General features: G+C 39.7%; 1 protein-coding gene across 1 annotated transcript in view; it reads right to left on the bottom strand.

Annotated features, from left to right (window-relative positions):
* Positions 1-12,296, bottom strand: part of LOC134344153 (coiled-coil domain-containing protein 158-like) — a 163,438-nt gene that overhangs the window by 128,062 nt on the left and 23,080 nt on the right. Inside the window, exons 3-6 of the mRNA XM_063043481.1 lie at positions 11,779-11,824; positions 3,142-3,305; positions 2,665-2,861; positions 1,821-1,924 (exon numbers count right to left, since the gene is read on the bottom strand). Of these exons, the coding sequence (XP_062899551.1) occupies positions 1,821-1,924; positions 2,665-2,861; positions 3,142-3,305; positions 11,779-11,824 (511 nt within the window). The remainder of the gene's footprint in view (positions 1-1,820; positions 1,925-2,664; positions 2,862-3,141; positions 3,306-11,778; positions 11,825-12,296) is intronic.

The following is a 12,296-nucleotide window of genomic DNA, read 5'->3' as shown; positions in this document are numbered from 1 at the left end:
CCGATCTTTAAATGCTTGCCATTGCATATCCACCGTCAACCCTTTAAGTGTCATTTGCCAGTCTATCTTAGCTAATTCACTTCTCATACCTTCAAAGTCACCCCTCTTTAAGTTCAGAACCTTTGTTACTGAATTAACTATATCACTCTCCATCTTAATGAAGAATTCCACCATATTATGGTCACTCTTACCCAAGGGGCCTCGCACGACAAGATTGCTAACTAACCCTTCCTCAGTGCTCAATACCCAGTCTAGAATGGCCTGCTCTCTAGTTGGTTCCTCGACATGTTGGTTCAGAAAACAAACCCGCATACATTTGCAGTATCATGCAAAAGCCTTTGCTGTATTAATTTCAACAACGACCAGTCTTCAGAACCAAACATGGATTGTAGATTGAGTTTAAAATGCAGCTCAGAACAGTGATGTTCTTGGAGCTGCAGACTGAGGTCAATTGAAAACCAAGAAACATCACATTGATATGAGATGTCTGTATATGCATGAATGCAGCTCAGAGACAATGGTGATTAACATTCATTTCGAGTGTCTGGAGTGTTGATATAAAGATCCAAGTGTTTGAAAATTATATGTAATTCAAAGGAAGCATTGTGGACACATTGTAAATGTAGAATTATCCTACCTACCTTATCCAAATAAAAATAAAATTTAAAAAAAAATTATCCTACCTACCTTTGACCATTAGTATATAAAAATGTAATGTAATATTGGATCAGGCAGCCTCTTCAAAGAATGTCTGCAGTATGATGCCTGCTTGTATGCTGAATAAATACTTCTATATCACCAGCTTAAGTGCCTCCCAATGACTTTGATCACAGTCACAACTTTTACACACATATATATAGCTAGAGTGTCTAAGACTTTTGCATAGTACCGTTGTAATTTTGGGTATTGCACTGTACTGCTGCAGCAAAAAAAAATCACTACACATATAAGCAATGATAAACCTGATCCTGATATGGGTCTCTATTGTGGAACGAGAGTGGGAAGGGGACAGGGAGATGGGAGACATGGTTGGGAAAAGGGGTAGGGAGAGGGGAGGGAGTGGGAAGCACCAGAGAGGACGTTCTGTAATGATCAATAAATCAATTGTTTGGAATGAAATGACCTTGCCTGGTGGCTCAGGGCTGGATGTATCTGCACCTGCAACACACTCCCCTCCCCGCCATCTGTCCCACACCCCTCCCGTGGCGCTCCACCCTCACCATTCCTAACATACTTTGCTCCCATCAGATTTACAAACTTGTTCTCTGCTCCACATTGACAAATACAGTGCTGTGCAAAAGTTTTGGGCACACTAGCTACACATACGTGCCTAAGACACAATACTGCAGGCAGACAGAAAGGCAGCAAATGAATGAATACAATGAAGGCATTAATGGTCCTCTTGCTGTCATGAGAAGAATTTCTGCTTTTACGGGTTAATGTGCCTTAGCTGTTTCAATGGTCAAAGTGCTCTACATAGTGCCGATTTACACATGAATTTACACACTGAAATTGTTTGATCTGCTGTTTTCTTATTTATTAATTCATGGGATGTAGATATCACTGGCAACAGTACATCACCAACTAATCTTGAACAGAAGGAGCCATGAAGAATAAACTATGATGGCAATGTGTTTTAAGATGGACAGACAGGAATTAAGGAATGAAAGCAAGTAATTAAATATGGTATGGAAATGGAAAATTAAATTAAATTTGCCATTAATCCTATGGACATGAAGCAATCAAGGAGGAAAAATAGGAAGAGATCCAAATAAATTCCTTAATTGGATTCATTGTAAGTAATTTGGGTCAGCACTTACCTGAGATTCATCAAGCTATCTCTTTCAGACTGTAGTTCTTGTAATTTAGATTGTAGATCCATCACAGATTGTTGAATATTACACTTTGACTGCTCATGATCTCCCTGCAAAGAGGAAGGAAGTAGGTATGTTGCAGTCTGTCAAAATTATTTTACATTTTCTAAAGCTTAATATAAGAAAATGCAGTATTAAATTAAAAACAATTGAGCCACAAAATTCAATGCTCAAGATGTCCTTAATTCTATTCCTGAATTTAATCAGTGTCAAAATCTTGTTTTGAATACTACATATTATCCATTAAGCTTTACAAAATATTTTGATTTTACGCTTGTTTAATGAAAATTTTATGTTTGGAAATATGAAGACAAACTTGGAGAATGCACTGAGGCCTCAATTTATTGCTTTCTCCTAGTTTGTGGAGGTCATGACCACCCTGTACTCCATGATGATACTCTCACAATGGATAATGCCACAATAATGACTACTAATAATGGTGCTTTGTAAACTGCACTATCTGAAATAACATAAAGGGATTAAAAAATCATGATTGCAGGAACAATTTTTTCAAGGGCATGTCTACTGTTCTTACCAGAAAGCAGAAGCAATATTCTTTAAATCCCTGAGTACCATAACCAGCTCCAGAGAGGTCTGGTCTTAAAGCATCATCCACCCATATATACAACCATGGAATACAGAACTGTGCCAAGGGTAGTTGACATAGTGTTTCTACCAATATACCATTTTTGTCTGTAATTTCACTTCAATTGAACATACAAACATAAGGCTTCTTGGTTCTTCAACATTCAATAAGATCATTGCAGATCACTGGCGTAAATCTGTTTACCTCATTTACACAGTCCTCCAGTGACTTCTCAACAATTGGCATACCGGAGGATGGACTGCTCTTCCTGGATATAACAACATCCACATCATATTTAGTAGTCTGGGGAAATCTGTGACAAGGTGTTTTTGAGATAGAAGTCTGAAGTATTGAGCTCCGAAAAGGAGATCGGACATTTGGAAAAACCGCAGTAAAAGATCCTGTAACAACAATTTTAAAACACCTTAACAAAATAATAATTTCTTAAATCCTTATTTTCAAAATTTATCACAATGCTAAAATAACAAGGGCATGATATATTTTTTAGGATGTGGGGAAGTCAACCATAATGGTTTGTTAAGACTATGCCAACTCTATTGTTCTGGAGTTCATGTTGCTCATGGGAGGGCCCTTACACCAAAATGATGCATGGACAGTACATCCAATGTAAAGTAACAGTCTAATCATCAGGACAACACCTTCACAGGACTCTGCACTTACGGTTCATTTTGAGCTTGTCATTGTGGCTAGTTGAGATTTCACTGAGACTGCAACTTCTACCCTCATTAAACGTAAGGCTACATTTGTCCATTGTTAACGTGGTAGCAAACTCTAACTCTTCCTGAAGTTTCTTTGTTTCTTTTGTATGTCTTTCTAGTTCTTTCCTGCAGATAAATGGACAAATTAATTCATATTTAATTCTTGATACAAAAAATCATTACAATGTTGTTGCCCATTAAGTACTTATTATGGATGAATCAGTAATAATTTAATAAAGATTATTCTGCTTATCATATTGACAATAGCAAATAATGGGATCTCAGTTCAGTTTTATATTTTCCATGTATAATAGAAAACCCTTGCAGAAGTGAAGATAGCACACTTTTGTATAGACATCCTAAGTAATTTTTGTTTCCTTGTTTCAGTAAATAATATTTTTGAGCTCTTGCTTACTGGTTTCAAAGGGAGTGAAAAGAAAAATTTCAAGATTTTTGAAGCAACACCATCCACCCCACACAAAGCATGCCTTTATAAAGCGTAAATCAGCCAACAATCCACAGTGAAGAATCTGCAGGCTGTTTAACAATTTATCATACTGTCAGTAGCTCCACGAAAACATATCTCTTGCTTAATCTGACTGTGCGTTCTTGAAGTTGCTGTACTCACACATTAATTCAGCACAGAAAGAAATCTAGTAATTGTCTGCATAAACACCATTCTAACAACCAGGTAGTTGCTGTTGCCTGTCAATCAAGCTACCTTACCTAAAGGGTAAAAAGAAAAAAACACTTCAATTATAAATTGCCATTCATAAACTCAATGTCCCAAAATGCTTCATGCCCAATAAAATACTCAGTTGTAATGAGAGAATCATGGCTACCAACTTGAGCATAGAAAGATCTCATGCACATTTGTGTGATAATACCAGAAGACATTCTAGTTTCTGAAATTTGGGTTGAGGGATGTGTACTACCATGGGTGGTATAAGATCATAAGAGATAGGAGCAGAATTATGCCATTTGGCCCATCGAGTCTGCTCTGCCATTTCATCATGGCTGATCCATTTTCCCTCTCAGCCACAATCTCCTGCTTTCTCCTGTATTCCTTCATGCCTTGACTAATTAAGAATCTATCAACTTCTGCCTTAAGTATACCCAATGACTTTGCCTCCACAGCTGCCAGTAGGAAAGCATTCCACAGGTTCAGCACTCTCTGGACAAAGAAATTCCTCCTCACCTCCATTCTAAAAGGATATCCATCTATTCTGAGGCTGTATCCTGTGATCTTAGATTCCCTCACCATAGGAAACATCCTTTACACATTCACTCTATTGCTGTCTTTCAAGATTCAATAGGTTTCAATGAGGTCACCGCTCATTCTGCTGATTTCCATTGAATACAGACCAAGAGCCATCAAACACTCTTCATTTGACAAGCCTTAATCCAGGAATCATTTTTGTAAACCTTCCTTAGATAAGGGGCTGAAAAACTGCACATAATACTATAAGTGAGGCCTCACTGGTACTTTATAAGGCCTCAGAATTATATCCTTGCTTTTATATTCTAGTCCTCTTGAAATAATTGCTAACATTGCATTTGCCTTCCTCACCAACTCAACCTGCAAATTATCCTTTAGGGTATCCTGCACAAGTACTCCCAAGTCCCTTTGCGCCTCAGTTTTTGTATTTAGAAAATAGTCAACCCTTTCTATTTCTTCTACCAAAGTACATGGCCATATATTTCTCAACACTGTATTCCATCTGCCACTTCCTTGCCTATTCTCTTAATCTGTCTAAATCCTTCTGTAGCCTCTCTACTTCCTCCAAATTATCTTTCCCTCCACCTCTCTTCCTATCATCCACAAATATGGCCACAAGGCCATCAGTTCCGTCATCCAAATCATTGATACATAGCGTAAAAAGATGCAGTCCCAACACAGGCCCCTGTTCACCACGCCAACCAGAAAGGCTCCCTTTATTCCCACCCTTGCCTTCTGCCAATCAGCCAATGCTCTCTCCATGCTAGTATCTTTCCTGTAATACCATGGGCTTTTAATTTGTTAAGCCTCATGCATGGTACCTTGTCAAAGGCTTTCTAAAAAACCAAGTACACAACATCAACCGATTCTCCTTTGTCAATCCTGCTTGTTATTTCTTCAAAGAATTCCAACAGATTTGTAGGCAAGATTTTCCCTTGAGGAAACGATGCTGACAATGGTCTATTTTATCATGCATCTCCCAGTACCCCCAAACCACATTTTTAACAATCAACTCCAACATTTTTCCAATCACTGAGACAGACTAATTGGCCTATAATTTCCTTTCTTCTGCCTCTCTTCCTTCTTGACGAGTGGAGTGACATTTGCAATTTTCAATCCTCCAGAACCATGCTAGAATCAATAGATACTTTAAAGATCCCTACTAATGCTTCCAATCTTCACCCACCTCTTTCAGAACCCTGGGGTGTATACCATCTGGTCCAGGTGACATCTACCTTCAGACCTTTCAATTTCCCTGAGAACCTTCTCCCTAGTAATGGCAACTGCGCACACTTCTGTCCCTTGACATTCTTGAACTTCTGGCACAATGATGCAAAATATTTATTCAGCTCATCTGCCATTTCCTTGTTCCCGATCACTACCTCTGCAGCCTCATTTTCCAGTAGTCCGATATCTATACTTGCCTCTCTTTTACACATTACGTATCTGAAGAAACTCTTTAATATTACTGGCCAGTTTACTTTTGTATTCCACCTTTACTGATTTTTTAGTTGCCTTCTGTTGGTTTTTTTTAAAAAGCTTCCCAATCCTCTAACTTCCCACTAATTTTTGCTCTATTATATGCTTTCTCTTTGGCTTCTATGTTGGCTTTGACTTCTCTTGTCAGCCACAGTTGTGTCATCTTGCCTTTAGAATACTTCTTCCTCTTTGGGATGAATATATCTTGTGCTTTCCAAATTACTCCCAGAAATCCAGCCATTGGTGCTCTGTAGTCATCCCTGCCAATGTCCTTTTCCAATCAATTTTGGCCAGCTCTTCCCTCAGTCATCTGTAATTCCCTTTACTTCACTGTAATACTAATACATCTGACTTCAGCATCTCATTCTCAAACTGCAGGGCTTGATATTATGATCACTGACTCTCAAAGGGTGCTTTTGCCTTAAGCACTATAATCAATTCCAATTCATTGCACACAACATCCAGTTCAGAATAGCCGATCCCTTAGTGGGCTCAACCACAAGCTGCTCTAAAAAGCTACCTCATAGGCATTCTAGAAATTCCCCATCTTGGGATTCAGAACGAACTTGATTTTTTTCAATCTACCTGCTTATTGAAATTCCTCATGACCATTGCAACTTTTTCCTTTTGGAATGCGTTTTCTATCTCCAGTTGTATTTAGGCTACAACTTTACTACTGTTTGAGGGTCTATATGTAACTCCATTTTTACCCTTACAGTTCCTTAGCTCTCCACAACGATTCAACATCTTTCAACCCTATGTCACCACTTTCTAATGAGGTGATTTCAGTTTTTACCAGCAGAGCCATACCCCACACCTCCCCCCATTCACCTGCCTGTCCTTTCGATACTATGTGTATCCTTGAATAGATATCTGCTTTGCACATTAGAACATAGAATAGTACAGCACAGTACAGGCCCTCTGGCCCACAATGTTATGCCGACCCTCAAACCCTGCGTCCCATATAAGCCCCCACCTTAAATTCCTCCATATACCTGTCTAGTAGTCTCTTAAACTTCAATAGTGTATCTTCCTCCACCACTGACTCAGGCAGTGCATTCCATGCACCAACCACTCTCTGAATAAAAAACCTTCCTCTAATATCCTCCTTGAACTTCCCACCCCTTACCTTAAAGCCATGTCCTCTTGTATTGAGCAGTGGTGCCCTGGGGAAGAGGCGCTGGCTATCCACTCTATCTATTCCTCTTATTATCTTGTATACCTCTATCATGTCTCCTCTTGTCCTCCTCTCCAAAGAGTAAAGCCCAAGCTCCCTTAATTTCTGATCATAATGCATACTCTCTAAACCAGGCGGCATCCTGGTAAATCTCCTCTGTACCCTTTCCAATGCTTCCACATCCTTCCTATAGTGAGACGACTAGAACTGGACACAGTACTCCAAGTGTGGCCTAACCAGAGTTTTATAGAGCTGCATCATTACATCGTGACTCTTAAACTCTATCCCTCGACCTATGAAAGCTAACACCCCATAAGCTTTCTTAACTACCCTATCCACCTGTGAGGCAACTTTCAGGGATCTGTGGACATGTACCCCGAGATCCCTCTGCTCCTTCACACCACCAAGTATCCTGCCATTTACAAACGTTTGTACTTTGTACACTGCCTTGGAGTTTGTCCTTCCAAAGTGTACCACCTCACACTTCTCCGGGTTGAACTCCATCTGCCACTTCTCAGCCCACTTCTGCATCCTATCAATGTCTCTCTGCAATCTTTGACAATCCTCTACACTATCTACAACACCACCAACCTTTGTGTCGTCTGCAAACTTGCTAACCCACCCGTCTACCCCCAAATCCAGGTTGTTAATAAAAATCACGAAAAGTAGAGGTCCCAGAACAGATCCTTGTGGGACACGACTAGTCACAATCCTCCAATCTGAATGTACTCCCTCCACCAGCACCCTCTGCCTTCTGCAGGCAAGCCAATTCTGAATCCACCTGGCCAAAATTCCCTGGATCCCATGCCTTCTGACTTTCTGAATAAGCCCCCGTGTGGAACCTTGTCAAATGCCTTACTAAAATCCATATAGATCACATCCACTGCACTACCCTCATCCATATGCCTGGTCACCTCCTCAAAGAACTCTATCAGACTTGTTAGACACGATCTGCCCTTCACAAAGCCATGCTGACTGTCCCTGATCAGACCATGATTCTCTAAATGCCCATAGATCCTATCTCTTAGAATCTTTTCCAACAGCTTTCCCACCACAGACGCAAGGCTCACTGGTCTATAATTACTCGGACTATCCCTACTACCTTTTTTGAACAAGGGGACAACATTCGCCTCCCTCCAGTCCTCTGGTACCATTCCCGTGGACAATGAGGACATAAAGATCTTAGCCAGAGGCTCAGCAATCCCTTCCCTCACCTCGTGGAGCAGCCTGGGGAATATTCTGTCGGGCCCCGGGGACTTATCCGAACTAATGTATTTTAACAACTCCAACACCTCCTCTCCTTTAATATCAACATGCTCCAGAACATCAACCTCACTCATATTGTCCTCACCATCATCAAGTTCCCCCTCATTGGTGAATACCGAAGAGAAGTATTCATTGAGGACCTCGCTCACTTCCACAGCCTCCAGGCACATCTTCCCACCTTTATCTCTAATCGGTCCTACCTTCACTCCTGTCATCCTTTTTTTCTTCACATAATTGAAGAATGCCTTGGGGTTTTCCTTTACCCTACTCGCCAAGGCCTTCTCATGCCCCCTTCTTGCTCTTCTCAGCCCCTTCTTAAGCTCCTTTCTTGCTTCCCTATATTCCTCAATAGACCCATCTGATCCTTGCTTTCTAAACCTCATGTATGCTGCCTTCTTCCACCTGACTAGATTTTCCACCTCACTTGTCACCTATGGTTCCTTCACCCTACCATTCTTTATCTTCCTCACTGGGACAAATTTATCCCTAACATCCTGCAAGAGATCTCTAAACATCGACCACATGTCCGTAGTACACTTCCCTGCAAAAACATCATCCCAATTCACACCCACAAGTTCTAGCCTTATAGCCTCATAATTTGTCTAATTAAAAATTTTCCTGTCCTCTCTGATTCTATCTTTTTCCTTGATAATGCTAAAGGCCAGGGAGCAGTGGTCACTGTCCCCCAGATGCTCACCCACTGAGAGATCTGTGACCTGACCCAGTTCTTTACCTAGTACTAGATCTAGTATGGCATTCCCCCTAGTCGGCCTGCCCACATACTGTGACAGGAATCCGTCCTGGACACACTTAACAAACTCTGCCCCATCTAAACCCTTGGAACTAATCAGGTGCCAATCAACATTAGGGAAGTTAAAGTCACCCATGATAACAACCCTGTTATTTTTGCACTTTTCCAAAATCTGCCTCCCAATCTGCTCCTCTGTATCTCTGCTGCTACCAGGGGGCCTATAGAATATCCCCAATAGAGTAACTGTTCTCTTCCTGTTCCTGATTTCCACCCATACTGACTTAAAAGAGGATCCTGCTACATTACCCACCCTTTCTGTAGCTGTAATAGTATCCCTGACCATTAATGCCACCCCTCCTCCCCTTCCCCCCCACCTCTATCCCTTTTAAAGCACTGAAATCCAGGAATATTGAGAATCCATTCCTGCCCTGGTGCCAGCCAAGTCTCTGTAATGGCCACTACATCATAATTCCATGTATGTATCCAAGCTCTCAGTTCATCACCTTTGTTCCTGATGCTTCTTGCATTGAGGTACACAGACTTCAGCCCTTCTACCTCACTGTCTTTACACCGTTTATTCTGCTTCTCTTTCCTCAAAGCCTCTCTATATACTAGATCAAATACAAAACCTTCAGACCTGTATTCACCCTTTTCAATTTTGCCCGCCTTGTAAATTACAACTCATCCTGTTGACTGCAATTTTGCCCTATAATCAGCCTCTCCTTGCTAACAGTTTCACTGCCTCTGTTTGTAAACCAGCTAACTACCTTATCCTCATCACTCTCACTCCGGTTTCAATCCTCCTGCCAAATTGATTTTGATCCCCTGGAACAGTCTAGCAAACCTGAACTAAAAGATGGTTTAGTTCCGCCTGACATGCAGTTAGAGCTTCTGTTTAAAGAGCAGCTATCTTGATGATGCTACACTAAATAGGCTTGCCTAGAATTACTGACTGTTTTCTGGAGCATGAATTTACCTTTAGGATAAGTAAAAAAGGCTATAGATATCTGAGATTCATTTCTTCATGTTGCCAGATATTCATTAAAATATCAAATATTTTCTTATTTCTTGTTTTACTCAATCTCAATCTTAACTCAATCTTTATTTTAATTTCTGATCCTGATTTGATATTGTCATTCATTTTAATTCTCCCTCCTCATCAGACCTTATTCGGCTTCTCAATTCCTGGATCACAGTCCGGTATGCAACTTGAATGCGCAGAAATGCAAGAACAGATAACAGACAGAAATTTCAACCATAACATATAATCAGAAAGGCAAATTGATTCCACCTTGGTAACATCACTCAACTAACCCATACCACTGACTATTAACTAACCCTCTGCATTGACAATTTTGTCCATACTTTCGTCATCACTGGTCTCAACTGCTTAAATGTTTTCCTGGCATAAATCCATCACCCAAAATCTCCACCACCTGTGTCCTAAACTGCACAACATTCTGCTCACTCATTAACCTTCTGCTGATCAATAAAAAGTTAAGAGCCAATATGAAATTTTCACTCTTCAGCTCTTCATAACTTTGCCTCTCCCCACCTCCATAACTTTCTGCAATCCAAAAAAAGTCCATGAACTTCACTGTAAAATCTCTGGCATGTGTTCCTTTCCATATACTGTCATTCCATTTTTGGCAGTCTATGGCCTATATTCTAGCAACTTCTCCATATCTTCACCTCTCCCCGCTCCTTTAAGGACATTCCTTGAATTAATTTTTTTCCTCAAGCCTTCAATTAACCTTACCGTATCTTTTCAACTCAGCAGCATTTTTATTGAATTCCCTCTATAGTAAAGGCTCTATATGAATTCATACTGTTATTGTTATTGACATATTTTCTAACATTCAGCTATCATATCTAATCATTTAGAAATCAAAATTTTTGTGTAAGCCTAATCGAGGTTTTGGTTCAGATGCATCATAGCATGTCTATTTTATAACTAGCGCAGTCAGGGGAGAGAAAGTAACAGATATTGAGGACAGCTATATTATATGTACCTTGTGCTGTGTATGATTATTGGTACCATGTTTTGTATCTTGGTCCCAAAGGAACGCTGTTTAATTTGGCTGTATTCATGTGTGGTTGAATGATAATTATCCCTGAACTTGAGCTAAAGTGCAGCAATATTGAACCACTCATATTGTTTTTTTAATATGTTCAGAATCTTTAAAATGTCCAAAGCAAATGACAAATGATCTAATACTTGCAACCTTGAAATTACACATAACATCATTCTTCAGCCCCCATTTGGATGTGAAGAACTGTGAAAATTAAACAAAATTATGCAATAGCTTTAAAAACTCTATCAAATACTAAAGAAAACTCCTCTTGGAATGCAAATGGAAAATTGTGTAGAGGTTGACATGTTGATCCAGTATACATAGTGAAGACTGTACCTTGTAAATTATAAAATGCTTCTTGTGATTGGTGCTCATTCACATTAATAGATCGGAAATTACGTTCCAAACTCACAATCTCCTAAAGTTGTACTCCCTGTGAGGGCCACTGCATAGCTCAGGTGCTGGATTGCACATCATTCTAGCTATTGGTGAGACTGTAAAAAATCTGACGCAAATCTCTCTTAGCATTTCTGCTTTTGGATGAGAACAGATAATGTGCTGTATATGGGACCGACAGTACACTATCATGTTAGCAAAGACAGTTCTGTTTTGTTTATATTTCGAGAACTAACCTTAATTCCTCCAAGTTCTTGCTCGGTCTTTCAGTAGTAGAAATATCTAAAAAGGAAATCTAACATTTACATAACTGTCACAATAACTACACAATAACTTCAATTAATTGATACAAGAATTTGAAAATAATGTTTCCTACATTGCTAAATGTATATGAACCTGATCAATACAGCTTCTTGGACATACATAAAAAAAATTATTTCAAAATGTACATTCAAAACCATTAAGCTTTCTAAGTAATGTTCAAATTGTTTCAAAATATAAAAGCAACATCTTCACCACCATCCACTGTAATTTTCAAGCTCTAATGACCTTAAAGCCTTTATTTTTCTCAAAAGTTATGCTCAACATCAAAGGCATGCAGACCGGATGACACCTGAGCATAGGCCATGCACAGACATTTAACTGACTGATTTTGGAAGGGAATTTTACTAGGTTGTCCTTAATGTGCTTAATAAATATTGAACTATTGGAGAGCAAAATGGAGAACAGAAGGTGACACACCAGCGGTTAGTGT

This window comes from Mobula hypostoma, chromosome 3, assembly GCF_963921235.1.
Source record: "Mobula hypostoma chromosome 3, sMobHyp1.1, whole genome shotgun sequence".
Lineage (NCBI taxonomy): Eukaryota > Metazoa > Chordata > Chondrichthyes > Myliobatiformes > Myliobatidae > Mobula > Mobula hypostoma.
The sequence above is the reverse complement of the archived record's forward strand: the minus strand, read 5'-3'. Positions and strand labels throughout refer to the sequence as shown.